The 16500-nt window shown below is 35.7% G+C and overlaps 1 protein-coding gene across 1 annotated transcript; it reads right to left on the bottom strand.

Annotated features, from left to right (window-relative positions):
* Window positions 1-3361: 3361 nt before the first annotated feature.
* On the bottom strand, window positions 3362-16249 carry LOC132627485 (uncharacterized). The gene is made up of 13 exons (XM_060342854.1): window positions 15876-16249; window positions 13019-13092; window positions 11694-11777; window positions 9021-9101; window positions 8651-8731; window positions 8338-8430; window positions 6002-6181; window positions 5849-5916; window positions 5687-5738; window positions 4465-4518; window positions 4289-4381; window positions 3950-4016; window positions 3362-3779 (listed from the first exon to the last, which is right to left on the bottom strand). The coding sequence occupies exons 1-13, from the start codon at window positions 16015-16017 to the stop codon at window positions 3688-3690; spliced, it is 1161 nt and encodes a 386-aa protein (XP_060198837.1). The 5' UTR covers window positions 16018-16249; the 3' UTR covers window positions 3362-3687.
* Between the last annotated feature and the right edge of the window lie 251 nt (window positions 16250-16500).

Here is a 16500-nt window from a genome sequence, read left to right on the forward strand (position 1 = left end):
TTTTTAATTTTATTTTTTTACTAGATACACTTATTTTAGGACGGAGGGAATAGATCAATCGATTAGAAAGTGTGTTAAAAGCTTAATCAATTTTCTTCTTGATTTCGTTTAAGAAAAAAGGATCTTGATCTCAGGTTGTATTGCTAATTAAATTCTCTCTATATTGAAATAGTCATTCTTCAGCACGAATTTCTGATTGACTGGTTCAAAGAGGAAGCTTAAAGCCTTCGATACACATTAATATGTGGTTGTTGAGAAGAAAAGTCAAGAATTCCCTTTCAAGTTTTGTGGACTACACTGATAAAAATAATACAGTAATAATGAGGCACGCCATTCAATTTCTTGTCCTTCCTGATTCTAGAAGAGGAGGCATGACTCATAAGTAGACGAAATCTCCCAAATGCTTAGTCGTTCCACTTTATTTTATGTGACTCTATTTAATTGAATACGGAATTTGAAAATAATAAAAATATTCAAAATTTATAATCTTAAAGCTACTACTGTAATATGTGTGGTAAAACATAATCATTTAAATTAAAATTGGATTATTTTTTTGAATAAAGAAAAATCACATACACTAAAATAGACGGTGTACCAATTTTTTTAAGATAAAAAGGAAGGATATGATGATGGAAATGGAGAACTAGAGAAAAACCACTGCAATTTCCTAGCCGACTTACTACTGTTGAAAATGGAACTCCCCCAATATAATCATATAGATCCTGCATATCGAATCTTTTGAAGAAAATGAATTTCAACTCTTCAGCCACCATTTATATCTTCCTGGTTCTCACATTCTACTCAAAATGATTCCCAAGTTTACACCAGCCGAAAGAATCCCCTAGAGCAATAGAAAAGTAAGTCTAGTGGAATAAAGAATCATGCCATAGGAAAAAAATTCGCATATTTGCGTCAAATCAATGAAATAAGATATTTAAGTTGTAACTTTTAAAACTAATTATCTATCAAATATCAAGTACAAGTAAGTATTTTTTACGCCACCACCTCTCTTTGAATTTTTAAAATTATTTTGTCGGCATGGTAAGGGCAGTAATACATGCTACAGGTGGTGTATACAGTAGCAGTCCTTATAATCTTCATTTATGATTTGTCATTTCAACTATTCAAACTATTAATATTGCTTTATAATAGTATTTTTTTTTCGAAGTTGATGTGACATTGTTAAATAACTATAGTAATTTTTTTTGGCTTGATACATATGAGGCCCTCTAAACTTGTCACTTTTTTTTATTTTTTATTTTGGCATCTCAATCAAGTGTTGTTCCTATTGAACCCCTGAACTTGGCCTCATGTGTGTCTATCAAACACAATCCGATTTACATAATATATATGGTTAGTTTCATTTTTTTTTAACCTTGTGCGTGAATGTCACTTGCATCTTACTTGGAAATTTCAACCAATTAAAACACCCCACCCATTTTAATTATACATCGGATGTGGAAAATCACATCTGATGTGTATATCGGAAGCCTATTCATGTGAGCACGTTCAATTTTCTTATGTGATCTGAAGCTCTAATATACTAAGTGAAGATTCTAGCATCCGATCTGCATATTTTCTTGTGATGGAAAAATGATAGCAGGCTAAATCTTGCATATCTAATTCCTCCATATTTATATGTAATCTTTTGTGTATAATTAAAATAGGTCGGGTGTTTTAATTGATTGAATTTTTACGTAGGATGCGATTGACATTCTCGCGCAAGGCTAAACAAAATTAAAAATCATCATATATATTATGTAAGTCGAGTTGTGTTTGATAGACATACTTGAGATGCCAAAATGGAAAAAAAGGACAAGTTTAGGGGGCCGCATATGCATTGAGCCAAATTTCTTTATTTTTCTTATACACATTTCGAACTATCAGCATGCACGCTAGTCAATTTGATCTAGCAGGGGCGTCATTGTATCTCACCTGAATGATGCGATTGAATAGAAAATATCTAAACTACAAACAAAACTATAGTCTAACCCCAAACAAAAAATTATAGTAATGGAGTCTCTGACAACAAGTGATTTGAAGCCGAGCTATTTGCCGACAAGTCACAATATGTTTTTAGGTAGTCCGTTTCATTTGACGTTGTTCTCTAACATCCAATCACAATATAGAATCACGTGTGAGCGGAAGAGAGAAAAAAGTGGATTCTACTCTATAAAAGGCTTACTATTCAAGTTGAAGAAAGGGATATGCCAAGTTGGGTTAGACTAATCTTAAATTAAAGAACAAAATTGAAAGGATATGCATCCTTTGAATTTAGCATTTTCTGGAATCTTTTTGTTCTTACGTGAAATCTGGTTCCCAAATTTCAGCTTAAAGCTAAGATCTTTATGTAAAGGTAAAGCTGTGCTATTGTTTTTAAAGTAGCCAACTTGATATTCTTTTTGGCATAGCAAATCATCTCGGATCAAGTGAAGATCAGAATTTAGCGGTCCTATTTAATTATTTCGGTGATTATTTAGAACCAATGGGCTACAAATTTGGAAAAAGAAAAAGAATTGGCATAAAAAGAGGAAACATCAAAGAATCTTTTTCGATGAAGCATCCAAAGCAGGAAGAGGTACCGTGGTATGTCAAAGCTAGATAAATAAGAGAGGAAAAGCTAAATTATGTTTAAGTGAGTTTAACAATGTGCTTAATGAGAAGATAAAAAGGTGAATTTGGAAATTAGGAGAGAGCTCAAAATAAGAGAGTTCTTGTCTCTTGTTCAACTTGGAAATTTAGCCTTTGGAAATGATCGTGACATACTTTTGATAGTGTTTGGATGTATCTAACCACCAGACTAAAATAGCAGTGACTTGAGAGTTGGACGAAATTGGGTACCTATTGCCCACGCATGGCGAGGTTTGATTTCATCTCAATAAGATCAAAGGTACAATCAAAATTGGATGCATTAGAGTCATAAAAGAATACCAGCATTTTGAGTTTTCCTATGGAATCTTACCATCAGTACTACACTCATTCCACATTCTTTTGGTAAAAGATTTGCTAAAAGCACCAAATTGTGCAACACCTGTAAGTCACGTTTATTTTTCTTGTAATTGGTAATTGCAGTCTGCTTTTATACAAACATAATTTAGATCTTTTTGGATTCTGCAGACCAGCTAAATTTTTTGAACTCTTTAGGGTCCAAAACAGTTCGTTTTAACCCAACCGAGAAACTGGACACCAGCTCACTCCACCCTTCATTCCGGATACGTTAGGCAAAACACACACACACACACAAAAAAACTGACGAGATATTAAATGGTAGGCGAAAAATCCAATTTTCACTAGGCTCTTCTACTCACTTGCCTAAACCCAGGCCACTGACCAAGACTCAAAGAGGGGCGCAAAAGGAAAATGAAGGAAAAGTTTTCACTGCTCTAATCCTCAGAATTCACCATGTACAATTTTTAAGTTATCAGAAAAATGAACAAATTCTGCCCCTTAAACAAATCCCTCTCCTCTTTTGCATTTGATCACCTGTAATATCACTTGCAGAAAAAACTGATGTCAAGTCTACAAGAGGACGATACAGAAGAGCTACTAAGATCCGATCATATTCTCTCAAGAAAAGCTACTGTAATGCAAACGTTCGCTGAACCTTGACACAGCTGGTCCAATCTTTCGGTCTCTCCTGCCTAGAATGATTCCACCATGACGCAACACAAAATGAGAGCACCACAATCAGCTAAATTTACCAAGTTCCATCTTTTTCTTAATTGCCTTTTGACCGTGGTATATGAATGAATCAAGTATCCCTGACACAGTGAAAACCCCTGGAAACAATTTTCAGAAAATTAGTATGAAACGTATTAACATATACACTCCGTGTCTAGTCAAAATAAAGTCACAAATAATAGAATAGAAGAAATGCTAGAAATGCTTTTACGAGATGTAGCCAATATCAGCTAAGAGATAAACAGGGAAAGGATGAAGACTATATTACCTCCAACTATAGCACAGACATTAGTCAAGAAGTGTAAGAACGAAACGTGTTGCTCAGTGAATGTCACCTGCAACAGGGCCAGAGATGAAATTAAGGACAACATAGAAACATTTATGATGGTTGGGAGAACTACTTCCTACTCTCAAAGAAAAGACGAAATTGAGCAGGAACTTAGTAGCAACAATACTGTTACCTTCCCTGCCCCTGCCAAACCATTTTTTAAAAGAGAAAAAAGCCTTAATGTAACAATTACTGAGATTTATGATGAAGAAAATAGAGAGGTCTCAGAGGTGAATTAACGACTTGGAAATTTGAGTAACAAAGCCAATGATGCCAAACCTTGATTGGTGAAAGGTCATAGAAGAAAAAAACACCAGGAATAGACTGAAAACGGCCAACATCCGCGCCTTGAAAATGTTCAGTTACAGAAAACTGCAAACAATAAGCTGTTGAATTAGATTTTGTGGTCAAGGAGTACAACATATGCAGGTGGATAACTTGAAGAATAAAAAAACCTGATTTGACTGGATGGTATGCCCACTGACATCTTTATATACTGTAGGTACCACCTGTAGCAAATAATTAGACATTACTATTGACATTAACAGTAAATTTCCATCTATAAGTCACAGATACTAAGGTTAACCTAATGTCTCAACAGAAATCATATCAGAGATACAAGCATAAGCATTTCAAGAACAAAAAGTGTCATGTACAACCTATTAGAGTATAATGCATATACTGCAACATGCCAACAGAAAATGCCAAATGGATATCCAAAATTACAGAATGGCAGAACCAGATAAAGGTTTACGCAATTTTTTCCCGAAATGGAGAAAGATGCTTACAGATTATACATATCATCTTTAACATTGTTTTTTTGAAGCTAAAATCTTTGACAATATTCTTTCAACAATAACAATACAATAGCAACAAGGGCACATATACTGAAACATGCCAATAGCAAATACCATATGGACATCAACGGTTACAGAATCATAGAACTAGAAATAGGTTTATGCTTCTCTAACCCAAATGGAAAAAGATATTTACAGATCATTGATCTAATTTTTGACCTTATTCTTCTTCTGTTTTTTTTACCTTATTCTTCCCACAATGATAACAATAATAGTAACCAGCCAAACAATCAAAATGAGGAATCTTTTCCCTGGAAAAACAACTCTTAACACTACCTGTTTATCCCACCTTAATATTACATACTTTGTATGTAGTTAGCACAAGGGAGTTAAAGTTGTACAATCCAACAAAGCTACACAGTTGAGGTAGTGGGGATATAATGGGGTGTGCGCCAACTTGCGGATAGCTCAACTCGTCCGCTGGGATCTTGCCAAAGCCCACAAGCACGGCCTCAAGTTTTTGCCACCAAGACGGGGGCAGATGGATAGCCTTGTGTAAATGAGCTCACACTGATCATAGGGGTTTCATAAGGGTTTAGATGGCTTGGTCCGTAAGCTTTGCAAAACCAGCTACTTATTTAAGGACTTATTCTCAGTAACTGTAAGAGCCCACAACCCCCTCTCTCACATAAAAGAACAATGCAACTACTTTGGGGATGGGGAAAAGATTGCTCTAGGCATTAATCCTTGACCACTCTATGGCAAGAATACTAGCAACCACTAAATCAAGTGATAATTCCAAACTCACAAAAATTCATGTAAATAGCAGAAACAAGGAAGAAAGGAGAAGTATGAGGTCAGTAACATGAAAAATGCCAACCTTGATAAAATACTGATACATGCCGTGGGGTGTTTCTTGTGTCCATGTCACACTGCAATTTGGATTAAAAACAATGAAGAAACAGCCAAATTACACGTCATCGTACATCCATCAAAATAAAGACACACAACAACAAGGTATAGACTAGCAAAAGAGATATACCCATCAAGAGGATTCACAACACCTGGGAAGTATTCTCCGTAAGTTAATCTATTGATCTTGTGACTAATCTGTTAAAAGTAATTTTTAGTGAAGTTACATTAAGGCACCAAAAACAAACATGAACAGATGAACCAAGTTACGGAAACAGCATACATTATAACTATCCTTCTGAAACGTTTGCAAATCATGGACGTGAACATTTGACTGCTGAAAACTCTTCCCAGGTGCAAAGTGGAAATTTCCAGCCACTTTATTGACCTCCAAGAACCCATACATATTACATCCTTCACCTTCTTCCGCTTTGATCTTTTCTAGGAATCCCTCTCTTTTACACTGACTCAAATGAAATTCGAAACAGAGAAGAAAGATCAGCCATGCCTTCTATCAGCGCATCATTAAATAATTAAAGCTCAACAATCATGCATTCTTTTCATATTAATTGAATAAGTGTGCAAAATATATGAAGCAAAAGCAGCATAGTTGGAAGTTTATCATCTAGATGCTATGCAATCTTCCATAGCTTAAGCAAAGAAACCAGACCACTGAGCAATTAGTACAGTTTTGCCTAGTTTATTCCATGACCAAAAGAGATCAAGGTTTTGTTTTTTTGAGTACTTGTCAGAGAAAATTATGTTCCTGTGAAATGGTTTTTACGCATCTTCCCTCTGTTTTTTCTATTAGGATACAGGTCGATCCATATTTTCAAATTTCTAATTTGGCTAAAATTTCCCACAAACCAAATCCTGCAGAAGTCACAGGATATTCATCAACAATTTCTATTTTTTTCATTAACAAAGAAACACTACTTGTCAAAGAAAGTGGTTAAAAAAATTGATCTCTCAAAAATAAACACTTACATAAAAGCTTGAGCATACACTCAATTCCTTAACATTATACAAGTTCCCAACCTTTGATTAATAAAATGTACTAATTATATAAATCTATCCTGAGGTTTGCTCAAATTAAAAAATAAACCTCATTAGTTTGACTGCATCACCTAGTTAAGGATTTAGGGAAACCATAACAGTTTATCCTCAGCAGTGATGCCTTGCCATACCATTCCTTGCTCTTTTCTCAATTGGCATCTAAATCTTTCAGAGTTTGACATTTTCCCATTCACATTTGATGAAACGGTTTAACTTTATTCGTTGCATCTCCACCCGATAAAAAAAGGAAAAATAATAAAGCTAAATTTGAAGTTCATTGAAAAGGTCTAATTCTTGATATAGAAAAAATAAAATCGTCCATATTTTAGAGTTAAATATAGAAGTCGTTAAATATGTAGCTTCTGGGTTTTGGGAAGCCTTTTATTATGAAGTTGCTTGAAATATGTTTTGTTCCCACAAAATCAGCCATTCCTTAAGGACCTTTTCAGAAATGATGTATGGTAATCATATTTCCTGTAGTGTCATCAAAATTAGACAAAAACCTTCGAGAATTTATCTCAAGTAAATTTTTGACAACTGTGTGAATCCTAAGCATTAGCTGTATGTTGATGCACATGCTACAGCACTTGGTGCTACCACTAATATTTTACTGTTGATAAAGCATCCAACTTTTAGAAAAAACATAATATCACCTACAGGGCAATTTTGTCCAGTAAACATGACCGAAACTAGTTATCTTACATAAAACTAATTGCAGAAGGTCAGAAAATATGCAAACTACTTGAGAGATCTTTGTAATCAGAATAAAAATCACATAAGGTTTTTGAAATTAACCCTTAACATAATTCTACTACACAAAATTCATGAATAGAACTAATCTTCAGACCTCGAATAAATGTTATCCTCACAACTACTGTAACATGTAAAGTGTGGAATAGTCACTATTGAATATTGCATAGAGTTAAAAAGAAAAGGTGGATTAATCACATTCATTTAACATACATGTGCACAAATTAACACGTTCACATTTGTTTGTTGTGATTGTGAGACCATATTGCTCACAGTGGCAGATCCAAGATTTTCACTCAGGGGTTCGAAAAAAACAAAAAAAGCTAAATATAAAAAATAATGTTGTTCCTGGGAATCGAACCCAGGACGCCAGAGACAATTTTGAACACCCTGGACCACTTGAGCTAACCTTTTGCATTTGTTCAGGGTATCCAAAAGTTAGTATATGTACATAAACACAAAAAATCTACCCTATATATACACTGTAATTTTTGACGAGGGTGTTCGGGTGAACACCCTCCCCACAAATCTTCTATCACATCCATGTTATGTTGCATAATCAAGACATGATTCAAAATGGAAGGACCAAATCTTCATTTAAGACTCATCAAACACATGGGATGTAGAGTTGAGATATTTTCGTAACATAGCAAGCCATACTAACTTCTTAGATTTTCCATTTTCACAAGAGAAAGAAGCCATGGTAGTCAAGCTTTCACAGAGGAACAAATGACTTCAGTTTCAGGGAACAATTTCGAGAAGAAAAACACAAACAGAACATGTTACACCTTCAATGATCAACAGCCAACATACCTGGTCAATTATATCTGGGTTGGTCAACGCCCAACCTTTCTTTCGATAGGCTTCACGAACATCTTCACAGGTGTTACAACAATGATCATCTGACTGCAAAATTGACAGGAATTCAGAGTTGGGACTTATGAGTAACAGTTCAATGAGATAACTACCTGTATTGTGAATGTGGTACATCAAGGAAAAACAAAAAAGATTGTGTCCATGAAAGTAAACAAAGATTATGGAGGTTAAATTCCAAAAATGAATGGAAACTAAAGCTTATATCATCATCTGATTGAGAGATTTCTAGCATCAAGAGACAGGAACATACCCCTTCAGCACCGTAACAGGAACCACAATATGTTTCGTTGTGCTCAAGTCTTCCCCCATGCCTTTGCAAAGGTCTATCAATCTGTTGTTGGAATAGAGTATATTTCTTAAATCAAAAGTCATTCTTGGTATTGGATCCATGAAAATCCAGAATGCAAATAACGGCCAAAATCATTTCTTTAAATCTAGACCTTTGGCAGCTATAAAATTTGAAACAAAGCTAAATAGATTTCTACATCAGCTATTTTTGATTAAATAAAAAGAAGTTACATCAGTCAAGTAAAATTCTCAATGCGAAGAATTCCTTCAACTTGGATATAACAGGTATTTCTGTGCATTTTCTTAAGCTGAAAATGTAACTTCTATCTTACCGTAGGAGCACCAATGCCCTCCTTCCTTGTCTCAATAACATTACCGAGTACATCAATTCTTTTCTTGATAATGTCATGTCTCTGCAAGTATAAATATAATCACATCATACAAACAGCCAAAGATCATATCCGTCGGCGTTAGAATCCAATAATTAGTGCAAGTAGCTCCCAAACATCTTTACTTTCAAAACTTTGATTCTTATTTTAAAAATGGCCTTAACTTCCACTGCAATAATAGCATATACCATTACCAGCTGAGAGGTATTTCTTAGCTTCATTGCCATACAAGCCTTCTTGCTGCCTAGTTTATAATGTACTGCTTGTGTCTTTACATAATTAAGCATTTCATTCTTGAAAATCAAGAACTTAGTGTTACAGGAGGACATTAGGATAATTCCAAGGAAAGAGAAGATTACACACTTAAGACTCAAGGCCTCGAACACATCAAACCAAGCATCGATATACAGGGGAAACCAGACAAACTATAAAAAAAGAAAAACCATATTGTTTTCAGAATCTTAGAGCAGCTCAGTAATAGATAGCACTTAAAGTTCATTTAAGAGAAACTACATCAGCTTAGACAAGCATGTATATACAATTCAGAAGATTATATTTCTTTGCATGTCATTGCTGTGTCGAGCAAGGTAGAATGCAAGAGCAAGAAAAAACATATGTGGATAGAGCACTCCTTTTTCCTTCTATTTATTTTTTTGCCAAGTGGTTCAGGAATACGACAAAATCCAAGAGACCCAATTTAGATCCCTATTACAGAACTCAGTGCATTGTTGTCAAATGCTCATTTGAGGCACGCTTAAGTCATGAAGCTCAGTGAAGCTCAAGTAAGCGCTTCACCTCACTTAGGCTTGGATTTGGAGTATGCAAGGCACTAAGGTGAGTGCCGTATTGGCTATAAGTTCCATCTCTGAATAATGCAGTACTAAATACTCCCTCTGTCCCAATTTTTGTGACACACCTTTCTTTTTAGTTTATCCCTAAAAGAATGTCACGTTTCTATATTTAGAATCAGTTTAACTTTAAGAGATGATTTACAACCACAAAAATATCTAAGATTTGTTTTGGACCACAAATTTCAAAAGTCTTCAGTTCTTTCTTAAACACCGCACTTAAACACCGCACCAAGTCAAATGGTGCCACATAAATTGGGACGGAGGGAGTAATAAATATGATTGACAAAATAAAATATTAATTGCCCACAGGGGTTAGCTCAAGTGGCAAAGGTTGACAAACTTGTGCCTTAGGTCAAAAGTTCGAGTCCTGCGCCAAGCGAACTAAGTCCAGTATTTCAGTGGATACGGGTAGAGCGGCGAGCCCATCATCCCCCGAGTTTCTAAGGCTATGTTGGATCCAGACGGATTTCTTGGTCACAAAAAACAAAAAAAAAAGATATATCAATTGTTAAGGAAATCATTCTGAGCAAAGTTGTTACTTTTTGCTAACATTACATATATATTTTTATTTTTTCCCGTTGCACCTTTTTTAACCAAAGTCCACACTTCAATTGAAATTTGCGTTGTTACTTTTTGCTAACATTACATATATATTTTTATTTTTTCCCGTTGCGCCTTTTTTAACCAAAGTCCACATCAATTGAGATTTGCGCTTAAAGCTGAGTACTTTTTAATGCTTTTCGGCTTTGAGAACATTACCTCAGTATGAAACTATATTCCCTGTGACCTTGGTGGACATGCTTACCTAAGACCTGCTGTTTTGTTGAGATAAGGTAGCACCTGCGGTTGTGGCTTGCAGCAGGTTGCTTAGTCGAGCTGCATGTGAACTCGCCCGAATGCTATTGTTGTGTTACAAAAAATGTGTTGGAAGGCATTAAACGGATGAAGTTAGCAAATATTTATGTTGTATATACTCTCATTAAAGCTGCTTACACTGTTTTCCATTAAAAGAACGGAAAAGGCTCAAATATGCCATCGAACTATCGGAAATGGCTCATTTATGCCACTAGTCAATAGTTTGGCTCATTTATGCCACTCATCAATAGTTTGGCTCATTTATGCCATCGCCGTTACCAACATGACTCATCAATGCCATTTTTCATTAACGCCGGTTTTACAATAACAGATATGATACGTGACTCCAACTAGATGGTTGTGGGTGGATCGGGTGTATGGGTCGGATTTCTTATTAATTTGGGATTTAAAATTGGGCTGATTTAATTAAGTGGCGTAGACCTCTAATTGGAGGCCACGTGTCATATCTGGTATTGTAAATATACAACGAAATTAAGAGGTTCAAAACATAGTATATATACATAAAAAAAGTTCTTTTTACGTATTTACACAGTGTAATTTTTCGGCGAAAGGGGAGTCGGGTTGACACCCCTTGGATGCATGTGGCTTCCGCCACTGGTAACAGCGAGGTGCCACATAAATTGGGATAGACCAAAAAGGAAATGGTACCACATAAATTGGGACAGAGGGAGTATTATTATTTCCCCTAGGAGACGACATACTCAGGTACACACAGGAGCAGATATTCAGCCATGTGGAATGGCACCCAGTACTTCACAAGGGCAATCCGGTCAAGTCTCATAAAACTTGATTACTCAATGAGGTAGCATTCCAGAGAATGGAATCATGTGGGGTTCGGGAAAACTAGGAACATAGTAACAGGACAATATAACCTGTTTGCTGCACATACAATGTCAAGATGCTGCTCTCCACTGATATCCATGGCATCAACACTGAGAATCGAACATGGAAGTGCTGGAAAGGTGATATCAAACTGCACTTTCAGATTAAATCAAGCATTAGAATCAGTCTTTATACCACCTCATAGATCAAGAGAACTACATAGTTAAACACAGAGAGGAAATTCTTCAGACTATAAGAAGAGAAACTGCAGAAGGCAAATCAGGAGTTTTACCCTGAAAAATGTAAGTGAAAATATCACCTAAAACTATTCCAAGGTAAGTCTACAAGATATCTCCTTTATATTGGAAGTCGTAGCAACTATTCTAAATTGTGAAGGAAATTTATAGTCAAAAAGAAAATATAATTAATAATTTTTTAATGCAAGCGTGGAAGTTTTAATTATATTTGAAAGTTAAAACTAGAGTACTTGTTAGGCCAGATAACAGTTAACGCTTTTCTGGATAATCTATGAGCTAACTTTTACCAGTTAACTGCAACACCCTTCTCAAAGTATACTATATATAAGAACTTCATATATAATACAAAAATAACATAGATGCCATCCTGACAATTCAGCTAGAATGTTTCACAAATTTCGTCTACTATAGTCAAAATAATTGATATTTGACAAGAGAATCAAAGTTTTTAAAATGAGTAAAGGGAGTATAATTTTTTTTTAAAAATTGATAACATAAAGAGAATATAAAATTTAATAATTCAAGGGAAACCAATTAGGCTAGAGGTTGAAAATACATGTGTGTTGGGTATAGTTTTGGTGCTTAGATTAGATGTAGCATCCCACAGGTTGTTTTACGGTTTTACCTAAAAAAATATTTAACAGTTATCTGAAAATTGATTTGTTTCCTTATTATCTTCAATAAGATCAACAGTCATCAGAATTTCAATCATTTCAATTGGATCCTATTAAATACCTATAATTTTGTTTCCTTCCATTAACCACAAAAGAGGGGTAAAAAGGAAACTATCGGAAAATATCTTTTCCTTGCCCTCACAGTCATGGTTGTCTCTCTTTTTTGTGGTATATATAATAGGTAAGTATATTTGTATGCTAAACGCCTTTCCGGGAATATGGAACGTACTTCCAAAGATGGAGACTAATTAGCAATGATATATTATTCAAAGCCAAATCAACTTCTTTAAAGCCTCATATATCAGCACAAGTTTCTAGGCCATGCAATACGACACTATGATGGAAGAGACTGAGACTTCGAAAGAGCGAGCACAAATGAACGATATGGAGCATTAACACATTCAAAACTCAAGAAAATCAGAAAACTACATCACTCAACCTCAAGGTGAGAGGAATATTACATTGATTCGCAGCGTTTCTCCTCTTGAAGTATCCACGATAAGCTTTGTCTCAGTGACAGCATGAAGATATAATTCTACAGAAAGCCAGGAGAACAATAAGGACAAAGAACACAGAGAATGATAACAATACGTCATAACATCATTTTAGGCCAAGAAAAAAAACCCACCCTTCCCATAAAAAGTTGAAAATGAATGCCATACCACCCATAGCTTCAGTATATATCATCAATCATCAAGAGTAACTTAAAAATAGAGAGGTTGAACACAATTTGCGCAGTCTGCTAATTCGAAATCAGCAGCCAAACTATTTGCAGTCTGTTATGAAATCGGCTAGATACTTGATCTCCATTAACTTTAAAGAAATGTTCAATTGCCGCAGTCTGCTTATTCGAATGCACAGAAACACAAAATACATTCATAAAGAGCACTTATTTTCTCTTCACAGATAAGGATAGAAAAACTTCGGAGAATTCCCTGACTGAAAATATAACAGAACTAAGTACTTAATAATATGTATAGCTTAAAGAGATATATGTTCCCATATCCGCTCTTTTTTATTAAAGAATCTTATTACATCAAATAAAAGCTAAACAGAATGTATGAAAACATTGATATTGAAATATTTGATACATGAAGCCACGATCTGATACATATACATCGAAATCTACAGTCTCCTTAAAATAATATAGATATATAATCTAGATAGAAATTAAGATAGAAAAGGAACTACAGCCCGCTATTTATGCTAGTTTGGACATCTTCTGTCAAGAGTCCAACAATTCATATAAAAAGCTGGAGAGCAGGAATTTACTTCTAAGTTAACTTACCACCAATATTGGCAAATGGGACTGACAAAAGTGCATTAAGACCATTGAAGACTCCGGTGAACCATGAATGGTAGAAGTAGCAGGAAGACCATATATCGGAAGTTCAACAAAAACAACATACCCAGTGAAATCCCACAAAGTGGAGTCTGGGGAGAGTAGAGTGTACGCAGACCTTACCCCCACCGTGGGAGGTAGAGAGGTGGTTTCCGATAGACTCTCGGCACAAGAACCGGCAATTCAAAGCGGTACGAAAAATAAAATAACAAGAGCAAATAACCCATGTCAAAACAATATAAAAAAACATGATAGAGCAGTCTGAAAAAAGGAGCAGTAACTACCACAAATTAATACGATAATCGAAGTACAAGAAACATCATATAATAGCATAAATCGAAGGACAAGAAACTACAAGAATAATACTATGACTACTAGTATGCAAGAATACGCTTGACAACGTTGAACTACCTACTAGCCTTCTACCCTAATATCCTCCACAACCTCCTATCTAAGGTCATGTCCACGGTAAGCTGGAACTGCGTCATGTCCTGTCTAATCACCTCTCCCCAATACTTCTTCGTCCTACCTCTGTCTCTCCTGAATCTCCTGAAACCGTCCATAACCAACCTCTCACACCTCCACATTGGGGCATCCGTGCATCTCCTCTTCACATGCTAGCATGAACCATCTCACCCTTGCTTCCCGCATCTTGTCCTCAACCGAGGCCATATATCAGAAGTTCAAGATGTCAAATTTAGCAATAACAACTGGAACTATAACATCACAATTCAGGGGTGTCAATGGCCAACACTTTTTATTTTGTTGTCCTTCTCTTTCTTATAAGACTTAAGGATGTGCTGAAGCTAATCTTTCCTTGGCCAACCACTCATCCACGACACAACTCACAAGTAATAAGACATGAGTCGCTCCTCCAAATTGGGCAAAATAAAAACCATAACTAACAGCTCCTAAAGCTGCACATTACATTCTGGAAGCACCAAAATTATCATTATGTGCATGGTTTATACGAATTTGAAATGTGTAATCAATAAATTTCCCTTTGTCCTCCTATATCTATTTGACAAAGCACATCAGCACCAACTTCACTTGAGAGAGAGCATACTGCCAATGCTTTTATGAATTTTGAACACTTACCCTTTACCATTCCCTGCTGCAGAATTTTTATCAATACTAGACACATTGTAAAAATGTGAACGAACTTCCGAAAGAAAAGAAAGATCGAAATCTAGAAAATGGACTTTATCAGGTATGAAAAGGATTGTCTATGGCCCAAAGAGCGTAAAATCAAAAACCAAAAACCAGATATTATTTCTCACAAAGTGGACAACTCCAGATCATTTGTTGTCAATGACATCCCCATCGGAGCAGAATGTGGATATATTTATATACAAAACGATGCCCGTCCTAAATGTGGTATAAGAACCCCACTGTCCCTCTCGCATGATAGAAGTACTTCGGAATTGAGGCATAATAAGACGTAGCTCTGTATACTTATATAACTGACCAGGGGCAGATTTAGGCTTTAAGATATGGGTTCGGCAAAACCCAGTAGATTTGGTTAGACCCTGTATATGTGTTGAAAAATTCACTAAATACATACAAAAATTAAGTTCATAACTCAGTTACTAGCACTTGGTGTTCATTGGCAATAAGCATAAAACCAAGCAAGGCAGCTCCGTATATTCATATTGCCAACCCACTAGTTTGGGATTGAAGCGTAGTACGCATAACATAAAGCAAAGTAGCTCCGTATACTTATATTACTGACCAGGGGCAGATTTAGGCTTTAAGATATGGGTTCGGCAGAACCCGGTAGCTTTACAAAAATTAAGTTCAGAACTCAGTTAATAGCACTTGAGGTCAATGTCCTAGAATCAGCTTCTGCTACTGGTCCCAAATAGTTTGGGTTCAACGCAGGGGCAGATCTAGTGCAACAATTGCAATTTCACGTGAATGTATTTGTATTTGTAAAATTCATACTACGGAGCTAAGAATTGTATGAATATACTTACGGAGCTCGGAGATGAAAAGCAAGGTCATGATGATGGAGGAAGCTAGGGTTATAACACCTCCAGAAAGTGTTCTGCTGTAGAAATCCTCATTGATCTTTGGATATGCATCCAAATTTCGTACTCTGCTGATAAAACTATCCATATTTTGGAGATCCTCTATAAATTATATATATTGGATTTGGAGATTTATTGACAATTGCTAATTTTACACAAATTTGGCGAGTTCTCTTGTTGGCCCTAATCCTCAGTATTGATATTTGTGAATCTGACAGCTTTTATTTATTTATTTATTTAGTATTACTTATGAGGAAAAGGACAGAGAACATTCGCCGGAGAAGAAAGCCATCGTTTTTCTTCTGCCTTTGATCTACCGTTTTACGTTTCTTCTTATTTGGGCTCGCTATTTACTAGGCCCTTCTTTTTGGGCTAATAGAGGTAATAACAGATTAGGCCCAGTAAATCAGTCTGGACTCCTGAAAAAGTCGAAATAAGCGATAAAATTGCACGATATGTCCTTCAAATGGGGCTGGTCCTTCATTGTTGTCCTTCAAATGGTTGGTCTTAGGGGTGGCTTTTGGGTAACCCATTAAGAGCCCGTTTGCTTATAAGTTGTTTTCAGCTTTTT

This window comes from Lycium barbarum, chromosome 2 (assembly GCF_019175385.1).
Source record: "Lycium barbarum isolate Lr01 chromosome 2, ASM1917538v2, whole genome shotgun sequence".
Taxonomy (NCBI): Eukaryota; Viridiplantae; Streptophyta; class Magnoliopsida; order Solanales; family Solanaceae; genus Lycium; species Lycium barbarum.

Coding starts and splice junctions, on each gene's coding strand:
- LOC132627485 (XM_060342854.1), bottom strand. CDS start 16,017: ATGGATAGTTTTATCAGCAGAGTACGAAATTTGGATGCATATCCAAAG. Junction 11,778..13,018: donor GAGAAACGCTGCGAATCAAT/GTAATATTCCTC, acceptor CTGAAAGTGCAG/TTTGATATCACCTTTCCAGC. Junction 5,917..6,001: donor TTCAGAAGGATAGTTATAAT/GTATGCTGTTTC, acceptor TACTTTTAACAG/ATTAGTCACAAGATCAATAG.